The 21,359-nt window shown below is 41.4% G+C and overlaps 1 protein-coding gene across 2 annotated transcripts in view; it reads left to right on the top strand.

Moving 5' to 3' along the window:
• The first annotated feature begins 663 nt into the window (after positions 1 to 663).
• LOC102782036 (GTPase IMAP family member 9-like) overlaps positions 664 to 21,359 on the top strand; it is a 61,466-nt gene continuing 40,770 nt past the window's right edge. The window contains exons 1-3 of one of the 2 annotated variants that reach the window (XM_087838535.1): positions 664 to 730; positions 2,647 to 3,293; positions 20,402 to 21,295. In XM_087838535.1, the coding sequence (XP_087694661.1) occupies positions 694 to 730; positions 2,647 to 3,293; positions 20,402 to 21,295 (1,578 nt within the window). In that variant the 5' untranslated portion in view covers positions 664 to 693. Of the gene's footprint in view, positions 731 to 2,646; positions 3,294 to 18,401; positions 18,469 to 20,384 lie in introns of those variants that run through there. The other variant, XM_087838537.1, reaches the window with a different exon arrangement.

Here is a 21,359-nt window from a genome sequence, read left to right as displayed (position 1 = left end):
TGGTATTTAGCTAGACAGTATGATTTTTCCGTCGCTTTGCACTGCCTTTCACTCCTCGCACTGTTCAAAAGAGGAATCAGCAGGCAGCAAGAATCAATTGCTTTCTTCCATCAAGACAAGTACTGTTTGCCCATTATTTATGTGTAAAGTAAAAGTATCATGCAATTAAAAGTTTAAAGTGCACATTTCCTATATAAACTGTGCTCATAGCACAAGATAAGCAGATTATATGACACTTTATTAGCAAGAAAAACCATAGCTGCACTATAAACATGTAGTTTCAGCAACTCATCAAAGTTACGACCAAAACCTCACTGACACTGTGATCTGCATTTCAGGTAGTCAACTATCCAGGCCACTGGGGGGGGGGTCTAACTGCATCACTGCCAGCAGTAGAGCTGGCCATATGGTGCTCGAGACACTGCAGAAGTCAAAAAACACAATTCTTATAATATCCTTAGAGGAGCTGGTCCAGGATGGGTCTTCGGGATGTGCAATATCAGTGCATGGGTCTGTAGTCATTATAATCTTTGGGATGAGATGTCTTCGGCACAGGCATGAGGCAGCTTCATAAGTGTGTCTGAATGGCATGTTTAAGGGGAGGGGACTAGAAGCAGAATATAAGAAAGCTAAGAAGAAAACGAAACTATTCAGCAGGTCACACTTCACACGACGACGGCCTGAAACAAAACTATGGAAGACGACAAGGACAGACAGGTTGTCCAGATTGGTAAGTGCCTCTCTATATATCACACTCTTTTTCAGGTGTACTTTACACTTTAGATAAAGAGCAACGCAGCTTGGCAGACATGTATTGGGTTAAACTTGTACATGTGTACAATAACTGTCTGAATTGCTCAGTAGAGTATGCAAACAAAGACAACCTCATAAAGTCTGCTTTCTTATGAGTAAATTTGTGCTCTGTCGACAGAGATATAAAAAAATGCATGTTTGTGTTTTCAGATGATTTTGTCTGATCAAAAGTACAATGTAAACCGTGAGTTGCTAGTTCACAGAAATTCTCCTGTTGTTCTCCAGCTTCTCCGTGGAAATTAACATTTTAGATGAAAAAAAAAAAAGCCAAGGAGGGATTGAGCACTTTCAGGGACAAGGTGTTGTTATGATTTCATAGTTTTACTGGGGTTTTACTTTGTGTATGGGATGAAGCGACATAACTCAAACGAAAAGAAATAAAACAAACCAAAGATTTTATGCTTTCTTGGAGATGGTATGTAAAGCATTTGTTACCAGGCTTGCTCAGACTTGTTTACATCCAGTGACACAGTTTATGATTTGGGTGGAGCAGCTTACAGCAGGTTGGATGCATGAAACTGAACACATTTCATGTTCGCAGTTTTAATAACTACACAGAATGAGGTCAAGATTTTTCTGATTACACTGACAATTCTTCAGAAGTGTGGAAGAATCAAGCTGATGATAAGCAGAGGTGGCAAAAGTAGAAGTACAGACACCTGTATTAAAAAATACTCCAGAAAAAGTTGAAATACTGATTCTCTTTACTCAAGTAAAAGTTCTTTCCACACAGCTGCCCAGCCTGGGTTGCTCTCTGCAGCAGTCAGATTCCACCCCATGCCCCATCTCACATATCTCCTCTCTATGTTGCAGCAGCTGCTGGCAGTGACTAGTGGTGTGGGAATTACTTTACCTGTCTATTATTCTCTTTGAATGTAAGAATCCTCACCAGGATACATAGAGGCTGATAGTGGGGCAATTCCTTTATCTCTGTGCATGGAGACTGTGTTTTGTGTCCTTTTTGTTAGTTTTGTTTTTTTGCACTGCGATAATTTGCAGATTTGTTTCTTATCACTTGCTCTTCTTTGGTTGAAGGCGACCCGACTATATCCATCAACTTTATTTGGTATTTCATACATAATTCAACATTTTTTCTCTCTCTTTAAAGCAGCAACCACTTTAACATTCCTTTTTGCTAAAGCATACTGGACCAGGTGACCCTGAATCCTCCCTTACTTATGCTGCAATAGGTGTAGGCTGCTGGGGGATTCCCATGATGCACTGGGTGTTTCTTCTTCACTCACTATGTGTTAACAGACCTCTCTGCACAGAATCACACTTGTTATTAGTCTCTGTCTCTCTTCCACAGCATGTCTTTATCCTGTCTTCATTCTCTCACTCCAACTGGTCACATCCCCAGGCTGGTTATGTCGGAGGTTTCTTCCTGTTAAAAGGGAGTTTTTCCTTCCCACTCTCGCTAAAGTGCTTGCTCATAGGGGGGGTCATATGATTGTTGGGTTTTTCCTCTGTATGTGTTATTGTAGGGTCTACTTTACAATATAAAGTACCTTGAGGCAGCTGTTGTAGTGATTTGGGGGTGTCTAAATAAAATAAACTTAAATTGAATTTTCTTCATTGTTTTTGGTATTTTGCTGTGTTTAGAATTAATGTTGCATTTATAGCTGTTACAAATGTCATCACATTGAGGAGTCAGTATGTTTTTTATATTTCAGCTATGATCTTATGAATTTTGGGGAGCAATGTCTGAAAGGATTACGTTTCTACTACTTTTATCAAATGGGTTTCACTCCTCACTATTACATAATATTGATATTTAGATGTACCTTTAAAAAGTCACTAATACCTTTATATATCAATGAAATTTCCACACAGGTGAACAAGGAGTGGAGGAAGAAGAGAAACCAGTGGAGGAAGGTCTTAGGATTGTGTTAGTTGGGAAAACTGGAGTTGGGAAAAGTTCAGCAGGAAACACCATCTTAGGAACAAAAGCTTTCAAATCTACATCATCTCCTTCCTCGGTAACAACAGAGTGTCAGAAGGAAACCTGTCAGTTTGAAGGTCAAGAACTGGCTGTAGTCGATACTCCAGGTCTGTTTGACACCGAAAAAAGTAACAATGAGGTGGTGACAGAGATTGCTAGGTGCATCTTATTTGCTGCTCCTGGTCCTCATGCGTTCCTGGTTGTGCTGCAGCCATTCCGATTTACAGAGGAAGAACAAAACACAGTGAAAATGATTCAGAAGATATTTGGCAAGGAAGCACACCATTACACTATGGTGTTGTTCACTTATGGAGACAATCTGGAGGAAGATGAAGTCAACATAGAGGACTTCATTAAAGAAAGTAAAGCTCTCTCTGACTTCATCCGTCAGTGTCGTGGAGGATATCACGTTTTTAACAACAGAAACAAGGAACCCACTCAGGTCAGAGAGCTGCTGGAAAAGATCAATGTGATGGTTAAGGACAACGGAGGAAGCTACTATACCAATGAAATATTCAAAGAGGCTTATCAAGCTATTGTAGATGAGATAAAACAAATTATGAGAGAAAGTTTATCCATAACTCCTGCAGAGGCAAGAAAAGTGGCAGAAAAAAACAACCGTTTTAGTCGTTTATTTCTAGCAACTGGCGTGTCCGTTACTGGAGTGGGTTATGGAGCAGTTACAGGAGCAGTTATTGGATCTGCGGTGGGACCAGTAGGTACCGCAGTGGGAGCGGCAGTTGGGGCTTTATTGGGAGGTGCAGCTGTGGTAGTGAAGATGGGGGCCTGCAAAATACAATGATGATTGGTGTGAATTGAATTCATCTGCATGTAATTAACTGTACATCAATATGGAGATAAAGGACAATAAACACAGGAACAGAGTGTAATTTGTATCTTAATGTCAGTAAATTGTTTTCTGTTGACTTTGGACATCACAATTACTATAGGTTGACTAGCTATTATTCAGTAGAAATAATTGAAATAATACACCACAAATGATCTAGATTGGTGTCTACAAGGTTTATTTTAAATACCTTTTGTGATGTGAGAAGGGAAAAGTTCAAATCAGTAATACAGAGAAAGGTTTAGATTTGTGTTAATAAGAATTTGAAACAAAAAAATAAAATTATGTTAGTCCATAACAAGTCCATTCCCTGAACTGTTTATGTTTATCAATAAAAAGGTGTCATGTATACACTCCCTGTGTCTAGATCATTATTTCTGAGCATGTTTCAAATTTCAATTAACACCCAAAACCTTAAACAAATCCCCATTAAAATTGTTTAAAGTGTAATTCTAAAGAAAAGATTTTTGTTTTAACACTGGTTTTAACCATGTGTTTGACAGCAGGGTTAGGCTCCTGATCACAGACCTACATGGCCATCATCTTTACTTCTGAAACACTCCATTTCATTTTCTTTCAACTCAATTTTTTTTTTTTTTTTTTGCTGCCAACAAATATATCTTTCCAGATACAAATTTATCAGTTTCACCTACCGTATTTTTCAGACCACAAGGCGCATTAACCCTTTAAGACCTACCATAGAAGCAAGTCCGCCAGAGCTTATATTATATTTTTACATGCTATAGTGCCATTTTTGGGAGCATTTCAAGTTGATGTACATCAATACAACCATTATAGCCAAAATTTTAATAATATGTATTCATTAAGTGCATAGTAATTACATAAATTGCAAAAAAGTGCAATAAACTACAAAAAATTTGAAAATTGTTTTTGTTTTTTAAACATATATTTCTAGTTAGACAAATTTAAGAGGCTTATCCCTCAAAACTGTAAATACAAAAAAGTTGCACAAATTAGTTTCCCACCACAGGAAATTTATTTTGAGTGTCTTCATAGTTTTATTTTTGAAATACACCAATTTTTATATACTGCAGGAAAAACGAAAATAAATATTATAATGCAAATTTGCAAAAAAGCATTATATGCATCAAAATAAACTATTTCCAGCAGTGCAATTTGAGTCCTAAGCATCCCAGAAACGACACAGAAAGTCATAAAGTCAAACCTAACTTTTAAAAACACCAGTATAGGCTCATAAGGCCCCGATGATGAAAAACTACATTTCCGTAAAATGACGTCACTTCCGGTTTCGGGCAGGTTATGGCGGACATGGGATAGTTCGCGCTGATGGACATAGGAAGTGTTACAAACAGCTGATCGGATCGGCAAAGCGTGTTTCTGGAATATTATGTTTTTGTTGCTGCAAGTGCTTTTTGTGTTGTTTTTGCAAAGCTATATATGGAAGGAAACTGTGACCGAGGACAAGCTGATGGCAGAAGGTGTAAGTACAACTCCTCCGGTTTCATATGCAAAAAATATTATTGCGCCATCTTACGTGATTGCAGTGCTACCGGGATTTAAAAATAGTTATGCAAAATGGAGCGTGCCCGCTCCGACCGGCTTTAAAGGGTTAAGCAAATCAAAATAGACAGATAAGTCAAACTTCACTCAATTCATTCTTCTTGCTTCCTCCACTTCCATACCATTGATTCATTAATCTTGAATTCTCGGGCAGCTTTATGAAAATGAACTATATGCATTCATATTAAGTTAATGAAACAATAAATTGAGCATTATATTAGTGATAAAGTGAAGATCAATCTCTGCTAATAAGTTCAATCAAGTAAACTTCAAAATAAAACCGTGAGAGTCAGTGTCATCATATCAGTAGCTGCATTTGATTAAAAAACCAGACATTTCCCTGAGTTTATATAATTCAACACATACAGAAAAACAATTTACCTAATAAAGAGATTTTACATTGTTGAACAAAATGTCATTTGAGGTGATAACATATTAAATGACAACTAGTGTTGGGTAAGTTACTTTAAATTAGTAACGAGTTACATTACTAGTTACTTCTGTCAAAAGTAACTCAGTTACTTTAAGTTACTCGTTACTTTCAAAGTAACTAGTTACTAAGGAAAGTAACTCTGATTTTACTCAGAATTCTTTTGTTAATGTGTTGCTTCTGGATACCCACCAAGATTGCCAGTCTTCTAGCTTGCTTACTTGCCACAAGTGCACTGTCCCACCTACCAACAGAAAGGAAAAAATAATGTGCATATTTCCAGGAGAGAAATCCCACGCCTGGACCGTCGGTGACCGATGCCATGATTTTAGCCTATGAGAATAGTCTGAGGCGATCGTGGCACAAGAGTTGGGAGTTCGCCTTGTAATCGGAAGGTTGACAGTTTGAGCCCTGGCTTGGACAGTCTCGGTCGTTGTGTCCTTGGGCAAGACACTTCACCCGTTGCCTACTGGTGGTGGTCAGAGTAGTGATGTGACATTCTGTATCGAGGATTCAAAGCTGGTGTCGAGTAATTGAGGGGGCGTTTCCGCGATGCGCGTATCAAGGCTTGCTTCATTTATGGGAGGAGCTGAAAATGATGACGTCCGAAGCCTCGCTGCCCGGCTGTACCACGTGACTGGTTCATGAAGTGGTTCGAACTTTGCCGCGAGCTATGACAGCGATATAAACCCCTCAGACTTCATTCAAAATGTAGGTGTTTAATGGAGAGCTGCGGTTAGTGAGAGTTCGGAGACAGTTTGGAGGTTTATGAGAGTGAGGAGAGAAAGTCAGGAGAGAATGGAGCCAGCTAAGAAGAGGAGGATGTCCTCCCCTGTGTGGGAACATTTTGATGTTATTCCTCCCAACAAGGTATGTAAATTTCTACAGAAGATGTATTTTCATAATACTGATGGTGCAATACAATTTATGTTAAGCTGTCTTTACTTTTGTACAAGGTGAAGTGTTTGCTATGTGCCAGGGAGCTGGGATATAACAACAACACCTCATCCATGCTTAGGCACTACAGAGCTTTGCATGAGAATAAGGGGAACACCGATTGTGGAGCAAGACCAGGTGAGCCATAAAATGTCATGATAATATAGCATGTAGTAATGTTACTAAATGATATAACAATATTATACAGCTGTAATACGTTACGTGTGTAATGTTTATATTTGTGCTTTGTTTTTATTGTCTTTCCTCAGGAGAACAATCTCAAATAGATGAAGACCTGGTTACCATGGTGATTGAGGACTCCCGGCCATTTAGCATTGTGGAGGACAAAGGAATTAAAAGATTTGTGAAATCATTAAATCCTAGCTATGTTCTCCCCACTAAAAAGGTCATAAAAGCAGTGAAAATTTAGCTTTTACAGAATCAAATGTGAGGGGGTGGCTGTAGCTCAGGTGGCAGAGCAGGTCAGCCACTAATCAGAAGGACGGTGGTTCGATCCCAGGCTCCCTCCTGGCTGCATGCCAAATATCCTTGGGCAAGATACTAACCCCATCTCTGCCTACTGTTGGTGGTCAGCTGAGACACCTGAGTTAGAAAACACAAACACTGCAGTTGTCTTTACTCGCGAGGACGGTCACAGAGCGCTCTGTCACTGTCTGCGTTCTTTATTTATACAAGCTTGTGTGCGTACAAAGATAACAAAGTTATTCTAAGAACTCAGAGCTGAGGTTCCCCTTTTCTAAATCTGTATGTTCTTAGAAAAGAGGAAGCTGTTAGTTGCTAAATAAGTTTATCACACAAGAGTTTATGTGAAAAGTCACGTAGACATGTGGATTGCTTAGTGATCCATAAAAAGACACATTTCATGTAGCTGATCACACCATGTACAATTTTCTTCTGACAGATGGTATATATGTATCAATATATCAATCGCTTGTTGTAAGATTCCGATAATTATTTTTTAAAAGCTAAATATTTTAAATGAGAATAAGAAAGAAAAGTACTCTCCCGGTTAATGCCCTACCTGCCCCTGCACAGTTACAGCTACATAGAAAAGGATCCTGTTATTTTTCGTCTCTCAAAGACAGTTCATAACTTCCCTTCAACTCATTCATGTCACCTAAAAGGTAAACCTGTTTCTCCATCACCTGTTCAGCTCTGATGATTCAGTAAGAACATCTCCTGGTTTCATCTTCATGTTTCTCTCTCACCAGATAGCCAAACCAACATCATGACCAGCAGCTTTACAGCTGTGGCTCCAGTAATCATCAGCTGATACTAGAAATTACTATTAAATACATATTGAGAATGAGAGAAGAGGCAGCTGTGCAGCTCCAGCTTTGTGTCTTTTTCATTGTAGCTGAAGTACGGGACAAACTGTGTTCCTTTTCACCTCAATACGAAACGTGTGATATTTTCTCTGAATACGAGATGATTCTGTTTTTTACGGGACGGTTGGAAACTCTAATAATTAACCTTGTGTACAAAATAAAGTTCAACATCAGTAACATAGCACCCACCCAGTTGTATAGAAACTCCGTCATGCTAGCTAGTACGCAGTACGGAAAAGGTCAGCATAACGAAAATAAACTCCACCTAAACTTGGTTTATCTGACCCAGATAGACTGCATAACTTCGTACCCGATCCATCAAATTAATACAAAACCACAGGCTACTATCCTTCTTTGGGACCAAAACCACTGGGTTGCACCACTTGCTCTTAGATGGTTCAATGGTTATTAGAGACAACATTAAATCCACCTCTTTCCTCAGTGATGTTAGCAGCCGCTCTGGAATCCATAACTCATACGTCTCACAGACGCTCCATCCTTTAATACAATGTCGTGTTCAATAACATCCGTCTTCCCAGGATTCTCCTGAAACACTCCAGAGCTGCATAACTCTCTCAACTGAAGCTGTTTTTTTTCTGAAAGGTGATTAAGGTCAAAATGCTGGAGAACACCTGAAGGAAGATACTGCTCTTCTACCTCTTCCTCCTCATGAATCTCCCTTATCAAAAGAACTTCTACTCTCTTCTGCCTCTCCACCCACTCCTTCAGGAGATTTAAATGCAAAACTCTACTGGAGCGAGAGTGACCTGGAGTTTCCACCCGATAGGTGGTTGCTCCCAGTTTCTGCTGAATCTGAAAAGGTCCTTGTAATTGAGCTAACAGCTTACTGTCATTACTTGGAAGGAGTATCTTTTGTCCAGGTTCAAATGACCTCTCATCAGAAGGTCATACCAGACCTTCTGATGTTGCTGGGCAGCTACCATATGAGCTTGGGCTAGCTCAGTCATCTTCTCAAGTCGCTCCCTCATCTGTATAACATATGAGATGATATTAGTAGCCGCTGCCCCTCTCCGGTCACCCTCCGACATTTCTTTTAGCAAAGAGAGGGGGCCCCTTACTTCATGACCATATAATAGTTCAAAAGGTGAGAAGCCAGTAGAAGCTTGGGGTACTTCTCTATATGCAAAGAGGTAAGGCAGTGTCACGGATTCAAATATTGGGGATGGATACACGAGGAAAACAAAAATAACAACACTGGTCCGGCCGGGTTGAGTCAAACAATGATTTATTGAACACACGCGTGGGAGATGGACACCGTACGCAGACAGCATCAGATCTCAAAATGGTGGAGCATTTTTCAAACTCTTATAGCCTCCACCTAATCATAAAAGCCTAAACATTCACATTCTTTCTCTCACACAGCGCCTAAGCTACGACCTTGGCTCCCTGTTTATCTGCTCCTGGTGAGATGGGGCAGAAAACCTCTCCAATGTTCTGTTCTCTTCTAATCAGACAAATAAGGCGATGACTTTCTGCGAACAGTATTTCTTATAACTCAGCAGTATAAAGCATCATAAAAATATATCATTCATTCACAATAAATCAGCAGTCTAATATAATGCAAATCAGTTTAACAAATGTAATAGTTATCACCTTCTTCTAATTCAGGAGAATAATTCAAATTCAAATTTTTATTTGTCACATACACAGTCATACACAGTACGATATGCAGTGAAATGCTTGGACAACTGCTCGTGACCTAAAGAAAAAAAGAGAAGGCTATGAATAAGATAGGAAATAAATATGAAAATAAAAAAGGGTAAATTTAACCAGGAAGGAATAAAATAAAATAAAATATAAAAATTAAGTTAAGAATGAGATAACTGTACAACACAAATTAGAATGAAGGGTAAAGGGTAAATTTAACTGGGAAGAATAAGATAAAATATATAAATTAAAGTTGAAAATAAAATAACTGTACAGCAAAATACACAGTATAGAAATATATAAGAATGTATGAAGAAATATAAATATATATACACACAATAACAGCAGCTGTACAAATATTAACTGGAAATGAGGAATATAATGTCCAGTGTTGTGCAATCCACATTATATAGTGTCTTGTGCAGTGCAAATATGCTTAAAGTGGTTTAAGTGATGAAGTGAGAACAATGTCCAGAATGTCCAGTGTGTGTGTAAGAACTATATGTGTGGGTCAGTACTGTGTGGTGCTGTGATTGAGAGACCGTATCGCCTGCGGGAAGAAGCTCCTCCTCAGTCTCTCTGTGTTGGTCTTCAGGGAGCGGAATCGCTTTCCTGACCTCAACAGAGAGAACAGTCCGTTGTTGGGATGGCTGAGGTCCTTCACGATCTTCCTGGCCTTGGTCCAGCACCGCCTGCTGTAGATTAAGTGCAGGTCAGGGAGCTTTGAGCGGTTGGTGCGCTCAGCTGAACGCACAACCCTCTGTAGAGCTCGTCTGTCCTGCATGGTGCTGTTCCCGAACCAGGTTAAGATGTTTCCCGTCAGGATGCTCTCTATGGTGCAGGAGTAAAAGTTCCTGAGCACCTTGGGGGGCAGTCGGAAGTCTCTCAAGCGTCTGAGGTGGTAGAGACGCTGACAGGCCTTTTTCACCACGGTGTTGATGTGACAGGACCATGACAGGTCCTGCGTGATGTGAACTCCGAGGTATTTGAAGCTGTCCACTCTCTCCACTGGGCACTCGTTGATGACGGGGGTCTGGTAGTTCCTCTCCTGCTTAGTGCTGAAGTCCACTATCAACTCCTTTGTCTTACTGACGTTTAGAAGGAGGTTGTTCCTCTGGCACCAGTTCTCCAGATTCCTAATCTCCTTCAGGTAGGGCGTCTCGTTGTTGTCAGAGATCAGGCCCACCACGACGGTGTCGTCAGCAAACTTGATGATGGTGGTGGAGCTGGTAGTGGCCACACAGTCATATGTGTGGAGGAGATGAGAGATGGCATCGTCTGTGGAACGATTTGGACGGTAAGCGAACTGTAGTAGACCCCATTCCTACAAAACTGCTCAAAGAAGTCCTGCCATTGATTAATTCTTCGATCTTATATATGATTAACCTATCTCTAATAATCAGCTATGTACCACAGGCCTTCAAGGTGGCTGCAGTTAAACCTTTACTCAAAAAGCCATCTCTAGACCCAGCAGTCTTAGCTAATTATAGGCCAATCTCCAACCTTCCTTTCATATCAAAAATCCTTGAAAGAGTAGTTGTCAAACAGCTAACTGATCATCTGCAGAGGAATGGTTTATTTGAAGAGTTTCAGTCAGGTTTCAGAGCTCATCACAGCACAGAAACAGCTTTAGTGAAGGTTACAAATGATCTTCTTATGGCCTCTGACAGTGGACTCATCTCTGTGCTTGTCCTTCTTGACCTTAGTGCAGCATTCGATACTGTCGACGATAATATTCTATTAGAGCGATTAGAACATGCTGTAGGTATTACAGGTATTGCACTGCAGTGGTTTGTATCATATCTATCTAATAGACTCCAATTTGTGCATGTAAATGGAGAGTCCTCTTCACACACTGAGGTTAATTATGGAGTTCCACAGGGTTCGGTGCTAGGACCAATTCTGTTTACATTATACATGCTTCCCCTAGGCAGCATCATTAGAAGACATAGCATACATTTACACTTCTATGCAGATGACACCCAGCTCTATCTGTCCATGAAGCCAGATAACACACACCAATTAGTTAAACTGCAGGAATGTCTTAAAGACATAAAGACTTGGATGGCCACTAACTTTCTGCTTCTTAACTCAGATAAAACTGAGGTCATTGTACTCGGCGCTGAAAAGCTTAGAAATATGGTATCTAACCAGATTCTTACTCTGGATGGCATTACCTTGGCCTCCAGTAACACTGTGAGGAACCTTGGAGTCATTTTTGACCAGGATATGTCCTTCAACGCACATATTAAACAAATATGTAAGACTGCGTTCTTCCATTTGCGCAACATCTCTAAAATTAGAAATATCCTGTTTCAGAGTGACACTGAAAAACTAGTTCATGCATTTATTACTTCCAGGCTGGACTACTGCAATTCATTATTATCAGGATTATCAGGATCCAAAAAACTCACTGAAAAGCCTTCAGTTAATCCAAAATGCTGCAGCAAGAGTACTGACAGGGACTAGAAAGAGAGAGCATATTTCTCCTGTTTTGGCTTCCCTTCATTGGCTTCCTGTTAAATCCAGAATTGAATTCAAAATCCTGCTCCTCACATACAAGGTCTTAAATAATCAGGCCCCATCTTATCTTAATGACCTTGTAGTACCATATCACCCTATTAGAGCACTTCGCTCTCGCTCTGCAGGCCTACTTGTTGTTCCTAGAGTATTTAAAAGTAGAATGGGAGGGAGAGCCTTCAGTTTTCAGGCCCCTCTTCTGTGGAACCAGCTTCCAGTTTGGATTCGGGAGACAGACACTATCTCTACTTTTAAGATTCGGCTTAAAACCTTCCTTTTTGCTAAAGCATATAGTTAGGGCTGGACCAGGTGACCCTGAATCCTCCCTTAGTTATGCTGCAATAGATGTAGGCTGCCGGGGGATTCCCATGATGCATTGAGTTTTTCCTTTCCAGTCACCTTTCTCACTCACTATGTACTAACAGACCTCTCTGTATTGAATCGTATCTGTTATTAATCTCTGTCTCTCTTCCACAGCATGTCTTTATCCTGTCTTCCTTCTCTCACCCCAACCGGTCGCAGCAGATGGCCGCCCCTCCCTGAGCCTGGTTCTGCCGGAGGTTTCTTCCTGTTAAAAGGGAGTTTTTCCTTCCCACTGTCGCCAAAGTGCTTGCTCATAGGGGGTCATATGATTGTTGGGCTTTTCTCTGTATCTATGAAGCACCTTGAGGCGACATTTGTTGTGATTTGGCGCTATATAAATAAAATTGAATTGAATTGAATTGAATTGAATTGAATTGAATTGAATTGAATAGTGGGTCCAGTGTGTCTGGTAGTGAAGAAATGATGAAGTCTCTGACCAGGCGTTCAAAGCACTTCATCACTACTGAGGTGAGGGCTACAGGGCGATAGTCATTGAGAGAAGCAGGGTGGGGTTTCTTTGGGACAGGAACAATGATGGACTCTTTGAAGCATGTGGGGATCACCGACTGAGATAAAGAGATGTTGAATATCTCAGTGAACACAGGAGCTAGCTGGTATGCGCAGTCTCTGAGGATACGACCTGGGATGCCGTCTGGTCCTGCTGCTTTCCTGGTGTTCACTCTCTTGAAGGCTCTCCTTACTTCATGCTCGGAGATGACGAGCACGTTTCCGGTGTTGGCAGTATCTTCCTGTCTGCAGCCGTTAGCGCCGCTAGCACTAGCATCGTTGGAGTCCTTAGTCCTTGCAGCCTCGAAGCGAGCATAGAAAGTGTTCAGCTCATCTGCCAGAGTCACGGCCGTGTTCGTCATACCGGTTGTTGGTGCTTTATAATCCGTTATTGTCCTTAGTCCCCGCCACAGGCTCCTAGAGTCACTCTGTTGGAGTTGTGACTCTAGTTTCCTCCCATAGCGCTGCTTTGCCTTTTTCACCGCCTTCCGCACGTTATATGACGCGGCTTTGTACGGGTCCATGTCCCCCGTCATGAGTCCCATGTTGTAGGCAGCGGTGCGGGATCTCAGAGTGTCGCGGATGGTTTTATCCACCCACAGCTTCTGGTTGGGAAACGTTGTGATAGTCTTTGTCTCCACGGTATCATCCGCTAGTTTCCCGATGAATCCCACAACCGCTTCCGTAAACACGTTGACATCATCGTCGGAGCTGTTTCTGAACATGTCCCAGTCTGCGTCGTCGAGTGCGTCCTGTAACGCGGCCACCGATTGATCCGTCCAGCGCGCGACCTTCCTCTGAACCGGAACTTCTTGTTTCAGCCTTTGTTTGTATTTTGGCATGAGGAAGATGGCGGCATGATCGGATTTGCCAAACGGAGGGCGGGATTGTGCCTTGTAGCCATCCTTGACCGTAGTGTAGCAGTGGTCCAGTGTCCTTTCACCTCTGGTGGGGCAGGTGATATGTTGATAAAAGTTCGGCGCTGCGCGTTTGAGGTTGGCACTATTAAATTCCCCCGTTACAATAAGCGCAGCGTCCCGGTGTTGTGTCTGGTGTTGTGTGAGTGCCTCATGCAGCTCGCATAAGGCGGTGACTGTGTCCGCTTGTGGTGGAATATAAACGGCACTTATAATGACCGATGTAAACTCTCGAGGTAGATAAAAAGGATGACACATGATGGACAGTAGTTCCAGATTTGGTGTGCAGGAGCGTGTGAGAGGAACAACGTTCGCACTGTTGCACCAATTGTTGTTCACCATTAAACACACGCCGCCTCCCCTTGACTTCCCCGAGTCCCGTGTCCTGTCCATGCGGTGAACCGAGAAGAACTCGGCCGGCTGGATGGCGTGGTCCGGCACCGCTGGGTTCAGCCATGTCTCGGTGAAGCGGAGGAGATTGCAGTCCCGAATGTCTCTCTGGAACTTTATCCTGGCCCTGAGGTCATCAAGCTTGTTCTCCAGTGACTGGACGTTGGCGAGCAGGATGCTAGGCAGAGGTGTGCGGTGTGCACGAGCTCTCAGCCTGTTCCTGACGCCGGCTTGTTTCCCTCGAGGCCGCCGCTTCGCGTTGCGTCCTTTGTTCTCCCTCAAGATCTCACTCGGCCAGCTCGGATCCGGAGTAAAAAACTTCGAATTGTGAGTACATTGTATACCAACAGAAACAAGAGTGTCACTGTCATACCTAATGTACCCAATGGTGATGATTTTGCCGATTTAGAAACGCTGAAAACTAACTTAAAAAGCAAAAAAAAAGAAAAGGTGGTCGGAGCAGTCGTGACGGCAGCCGACCTCACCGGCGCCATCTTTTCTTTTCTTTTCTTTTAATGCAAACTAAAACTACATAATAATTCACAATCTTTAATTAGGGGTCTAACATAATATTATAATCCAACAGCAGCCACTGATCCCAGTCAGTACCAGTGTCATTCAGAAATTTGTGCAACATCTGCTTCAAGATCTGGTTGAAGCGCTCACTCAGGCCATCTGTTTGAGGATGGTATGGAGTAGTCCTTAGGCCTTTGATGCCAAGAAGATGATAGACCTGCTTTAATAAATTCGACATAAAATTAGTCCCACAGTCTATCAGGATCTCACGAGGGAATCCCACCCTTGAGAAAAATTGCACCAGACAAAAAGCCACGGACTTGGCTTTTATAGATTTCAGAGGAAAATCTTCAGGGTACTTCGTAGTGTAATCATTTATTACCAGCATGTAACGGTTTCCTGCTCTGCTTTTCTCAACAGGTCCAACAACGTCCATCTCCAACCATTCAAATGGGGTGCTAATGACTGGCAAAGGCTGAAGTGGAGCTCTGGAGGGGGTTTTGATGGGAGTCTTTTGGCACAGAAGAAAGCTTTTACAAAATTCGGCTACGTCAGTACGCAGGCCCGGCCAGTGGAAATGCTTCCTAATGCGAACCATGGTTTTATGGCTCGCATTAGTTTTATGCTTTCCCAAATGTCCTGCCCATGGCACAGAGTGCCCCAAATTCAGTACTCATGTAATCAAAAAATGTTCAATATCATCCTCGTCTGTGAGTTTTTGTAACTTAGGCTCCAGAACAAGGGACTGTCCTGATGAGCCAGTACCTGACATACTGAAACCAGCTTGAGGAAGAATGTCATCATCTAGAGATTCTGGATCAGGTGATTCAGCTGCCTGACATTCAGGCACTGGAGAAGTGCGGGCTTGTACTTCTACCTGTAACAACTGAAACTGGTGTTGAAGTGCTTTAAAAAGTTATTCTTGATCTCCACTCTCCTCTTTCTTTTTAGCCTCTCTGGCCTCCTGCTGACCCATATGTGAACGGAGAAAAGAGATCAGATCTCATTTTGTTGGCTCCTTACCTTGGCCCTCAGTGCTGTCTACCTCTCCAGAAACTCCATTTTCCTCTTGTTCTCCATCGACTTGTACTTCCAAGCCCATATGCTGGCTTGGTACATCTCCTTGGACTACTCTCACACTCCTTGCTCCTCTCTGCATGGTTTGATAAGGAGTGAGGAAAAAAAAGGAGGGGAAAAAATACCCCCAAAATAAAGAAAACTGCCTTTTGTGTGTGTATGTGTGTGTGTGTTTTTTAAACTGACTGTATCCCACTGTTGCCACCAATTGTCATGAACCAAGCAGCCAAGAACACACAGGCACAAATGTAATCTTCAAAAAATGGGTTTATTATACCCCAAAAAGGAAAAGATGATTACAAAAATTAAAAATGACCAAAATAAACTTTTTTAAGAACCATGTGGGCCCATAAAAGAGGCTAACTTAACAGAACTCTACTCAAAAGTCACTTAACAAAACACAACTCAACAAACTGACCTGCCCAAATGAGAAAATGCTCCAGTTATATAGCAAATGAAAAAAACCATTATATACACCAAAGGTGAAAACTAGAGAGATAACAGCTAACCATCATTCAAGAAGAACCCTATTTCCCCCACATGATCACAATAGATGGTCCAGTCCATTTCATTGGCTTCTGCATTTAAACCAGCTCCATCCTCAGCCTCCTCTTTCGCTTTGAGGGTTTTTTTTTTTGTTTGTTTGTTTTTTTGTTTGTTTGTTTTTTTTTGGGGGGGGGGGCATCATTCCAGTCCACACTCCATGCTATTGGTGGCGGTAATGCATGTTGTTTGACAACCGCCACTAACATTTAAGAAGAAGAAGAAGAAGAAGAAGAAGCCTCTTCTTTCAACCAAACCAGGAAGGACTTGAGCGGACGCCAGGTAACTCAGCAACAACAGAAATAAAATTATAATAACCTATACCTATATAAAATAACAAACAATGCAAAACAGAGTTTATGCCACCATTTGGACTATAGCTTAGTGCTGTCATGCATTACAGGTAAACTCAAAATATCAAATAAGTTAACTTATGATCACAGAGGCTTTAGAGCATAATGTAAACATAAGACAAAAAGATCAAATGAATATTACCCAAGTATTTCAATTGTGTGCTTGCATGCAGCCATCACACATACACATAAGCAAGAAAACTGTATTCTCCATCATCATTATCAGTGAGCAGTAAAAAACATGTGTTTGATATATCCATAAATGTGATGCTATAAACTGGTGCTGCACAATAATAGTCCTTTAGTATAATTTGGTAATTTGAGAGCGACTGTGGAAGCAAGGAGCTAGTTGAGATGTTTTGGGTGTCTGACAAGGATGCTTTCCGGGCACTTCCCACCTGGAGGAGACCCCCTCCTGTTAGAACAATTAGCACATATAGGTATATAGTGGCTCTTTAGACTGTGAGGTAGCTGACACATCATTACGCCCAATCAAAAGCTCATCTTGTACTAACCGGGACGGGTTAGAGGAGCTAGACAGTTCAAAATCATGAACTTATTATTCACAGCTGTACAGAATTCAGTCTAATTCTAAGTTCAACTTACCATGAGCCAATTTCATATTTCATCCCCAAAGAGAGTTCATGTGCAGCATTTTCAGTACTTAGTCCATTGTGCATAGGAACCACAGGCATAACATGACCATTGGTCAACTCAAATGTACACTTTAGTCTAAGAATTGCTGCCTCTGCCTCTTACTTGAGAGTGAGTGATCTATTGAGAAGGACGGTTGACAATCTGTTTGGCCTTACTGGGAAGTTGTAGAGCAGATGGCTCGGTTAGTTTCCAGCCATCCGCTCAGCAAGGGACAAGGAGAAGTAATGTCTTGTCTTTTCTGCCCAGCATTCTTTCAGATCCCTAGTGACATGTCTAGACGTGTTCCTCTTTTTTTCTGCCTGCTCCTCTTGACACGCAACCTGGCTTAATGACTCACATTAGTTCTCTTGGTCTGTTTACTCATGGTATTTAGCTAGACAGTATGATTTTTCCGTCGCTTTGCACTGCCTTTCACTCCTTGCACTGTTCAAAAGAGGAATCAGCAGGCAGCAAGAATCAATTGCTTTCTTCCATCAAGACAAGTACTGTTTGCCCATTGTTTTAATAATGTGTAAAGTAAAAGTATGATGCAATTAAAAGTTTAAAGTGCACATTTCCTATATAAACTGTGCTCATAGCACAAGATAAGCAGATTATATGACACTTTAGTAGCAAGAAAAACCATAGCTGCACTATAAACATGTAGTTTCAGCAACTCATCAAAGTTACGACCAAAACCTCACTGACACTGTGATCTGCATTTCAGGTAGTCAACTATCCAGGCCACTGGGGGGGGGGTCTAACTGCATCACTGCCAGCAGTAGAGCTGGCCATATGGTGCTCGAGACACTGCAGAAGTCAAAAAACACAATTCTTATAATATCCTTAGAGGAGCTGGTCCAGGATGGGTCTTCGGGATGTGCAATATCAGTGCATGGGTCTGTAGTCATTATAATCTTTGGGATGAGATGTCTTCGGCACAGGCATGAGGCAGCTTCATAAGTGTGTCTGAATGGCATGTTTAAGGGGAGGGGACTAGAAGCAGAATATAAGAAAGCTAAGAAGAAAACGAAACTATTCAGCAGGTCACACTTCACACGACGACGGCCTGAAACAAAACTATGGAAGACGACAAGGACAGACAGGTTGTCCAGATTGGTAAGTGCCTCTCTATATATCACACTCTTTTTCAGGTGTACTTTACACTTTAGATAAAGAGCAACGCAGCTTGGCAGACATGTATTGGGTTAAACTTGTACATGTGTACAATAACTGTCTGAATTGCTCAGTAGAGTATGCAAACAAAGACAACCTCATAAAGTCTGCTTTCTTATGAGTAAATTTGTGCTCTGTCGACAGAGATATAAAAAAATGCATGTTTGTGTTTTCAGATGATTTTGTCTGATCAAAAGTACAATGTAAACCGTGAGTTGCTAGTTCACAGAAATTCTCCTGTTGTTCTCCAGCTTCTCCGTGGAAATTAACATTTTAGATGAAAAAAAAAAAAAGCCAAGGAGGGATTGAGCACTTTCAGGGACAAGGTGTTGTTATGATTTCATAGTTTTACTGGGGTTTTACTTTGTGTATGGGATGAAGCGACATAACTCAAACGAAAAGAAATAAAACAAACCAAAGATTTTAAGCTTTCTTGGAGATGGTATGTAAAGCATTTGTTACCAGGCTTGCTCAGACTTGTTTACATCCAGTGACACAGTTTATGATTTGGGTGGAGCAGCTTACAGCAGGTTGGATGCATGAAACTGAACACATTTCATGTTCGCAGTTTTAATAACTACACAGAATGAGGTCAAGATTTTTCTGATTACACTGACAATTCTTCAGAAGTGTGGAAGAATCAAGCTGATGATAAGCAGAGGTGGCAAAAGTAGAAGTACAGACACCTGTATTAAAAAATACTCCAGAAAAAGTTGAAATACTGATTCTCTTTACTCAAGTAAAGGTTCTTTCCACACAGCTGCCCAGCCTGGGTTGCTCTCTGCAGCAGTCAGATTCCACCCCATGCCCCATCTCACATATCTCCTCTCTATGTTGCAGCAGCTGCTGGCAGTGACTAGTGGTGTGGGAATTACTTTACCTGTCTATTATTCTCTTTGAATGTAAGAATCCTCACCAGGATACATAGAGGCTGATAGTGGGGCAATTCCTTTATCTCTGTGCATGGAGACTGTGTTTTGTGTCCTTTTTGTTAGTTTTGTTTTTTTGCACTGCGATAATTTGCAGATTTGTTTCTTATCACTTGCTCTTCTTTGGTTGAAGGCGACCCGACTATATCCATCAACTTTATTTGGTATTTCATACATAATTCAACATTTTTTCTCTCTCTTTAAAGCAGCAACCACTTTAACATTCCTTTTTGCTAAAGCATACTGGACCAGGTGACCCTGAATCCTCCCTTACTTATGCTGCAATAGGTGTAGGCTGCTGGGGGATTCCCATGATGCACTGGGTGTTTCTTCTTCACTCACTATGTGTTAACAGACCTCTCTGCACAGAATCACACTTGTTATTAGTCTCTGTCTCTCTTCCACAGCATGTCTTTATCCTGTCTTCATTCTCTCACTCCAACTGGTCACATCCCCAGGCTGGTTATGTCGGAGGTTTCTTCCTGTTAAAAGGGAGTTTTTCCTTCCCACTCTCGCTAAAGTGCTTGCTCATAGGGGGGTCATATGATTGTTGGGTTTTTCCTCTGTATGTGTTATTGTAGGGTCTACTTTACAATATAAAGTACCTTGAGGCAGCTGTTGTAGTGATTTGGGGGTGTCTAAATAAAATAAACTTAAATTGAATTTTCTTCATTGTTTTTGGTATTTTGCTGTGTTTAGAATTAATGTTGCATTTATAGCTGTTACAAATGTCATCACATTGAGGAGTCAGTATGTTTTTTATATTTCAGCTATGATCTTATGAATTTTGGGGAGCAATGTCTGAAAGGATTACGTTTCTACTACTTTTATCAAATGGGTTTCACTCCTCACTATTACATAATATTGATATTTAGATGTACCTTTAAAAAGTCACTAATACCTTTATATATCAATGAAATTTCCACACAGGTGAACAAGGAGTGGAGGAAGAAGAGAAACCAGTGGAGGAAGGTCTTAGGATTGTGTTAGTTGGGAAAACTGGAGTTGGGAAAAGTTCAGCAGGAAACACCATCTTAGGAACAAAAGCTTTCAAATCTACATCATCTCCTTCCTCGGTAACAACAGAGTGTCAGAAGGAAACCTGTCAGTTTGAAGGTCAAGAACTGGCTGTAGTCGATACTCCAGGTCTGTTTGACACCGAAAAAAGTAACAATGAGGTGGTGACAGAGATTGCTAGGTGCATCTTATTTGCTGCTCCTGGTCCTCATGCGTTCCTGGTTGTGCTGCAGCCATTCCGATTTACAGAGGAAGAACAAAACACAGTGAAAATGATTCAGAAGATATTTGGCAAGGAAGCACACCATTACACTATGGTGTTGTTCACTTATGGAGACAATCTGGAGGAAGATGAAGTCAACATAGAGGACTTCATTAAAGAAAGTAAAGCTCTCTCTGACTTCATCCGTCAGTGTCGTGGAGGATATCACGTTTTTAACAACAGAAACAAGGAACCCACTCAGGTCAGAGAGCTGCTGGAAAAGATCAATGTGATGGTTAAGGACAACGAAGGAAGCCACTATACCAATGAAATATTCAAAGAGGCTTATCAAGCTATTGTAGATGAGATAAAACAAATTATGAGAGAAAGTTTATCCATAACTCCTGCAGAGGCAAGAAAAGTGGCAGAAAAAAACAACCGTTTTAGTCGTTTATTTCTAGCAACTGGTGTGTCCGTTACTGGAGTGGGTTATGGAGCAGTTACAGGAGCAGTTATTGGATCTGCGGTGGGACCAGTAGGTACCGCAGTGGGAGCGGCAGTTGGGGCTTTATTGGGAGGTGCAGCTGTGGTAGTGAAGATGGGGGCCTGCAAAATACAATGATGATTGGTGTGAATTGAATTCATCTGCATGTAATTAACTGTACATCAATATGGAGATAAAGGAC

The sequence above is a fragment of the Neolamprologus brichardi genome, chromosome 3, assembly GCF_056152115.1.
Source record: "Neolamprologus brichardi isolate AB-2024 chromosome 3, ASM5615211v1, whole genome shotgun sequence".
Taxonomy (NCBI): Eukaryota; Metazoa; Chordata; class Actinopteri; order Cichliformes; family Cichlidae; genus Neolamprologus; species Neolamprologus brichardi.
This window is presented reverse-complemented; position numbering and strand designations above follow the sequence as displayed.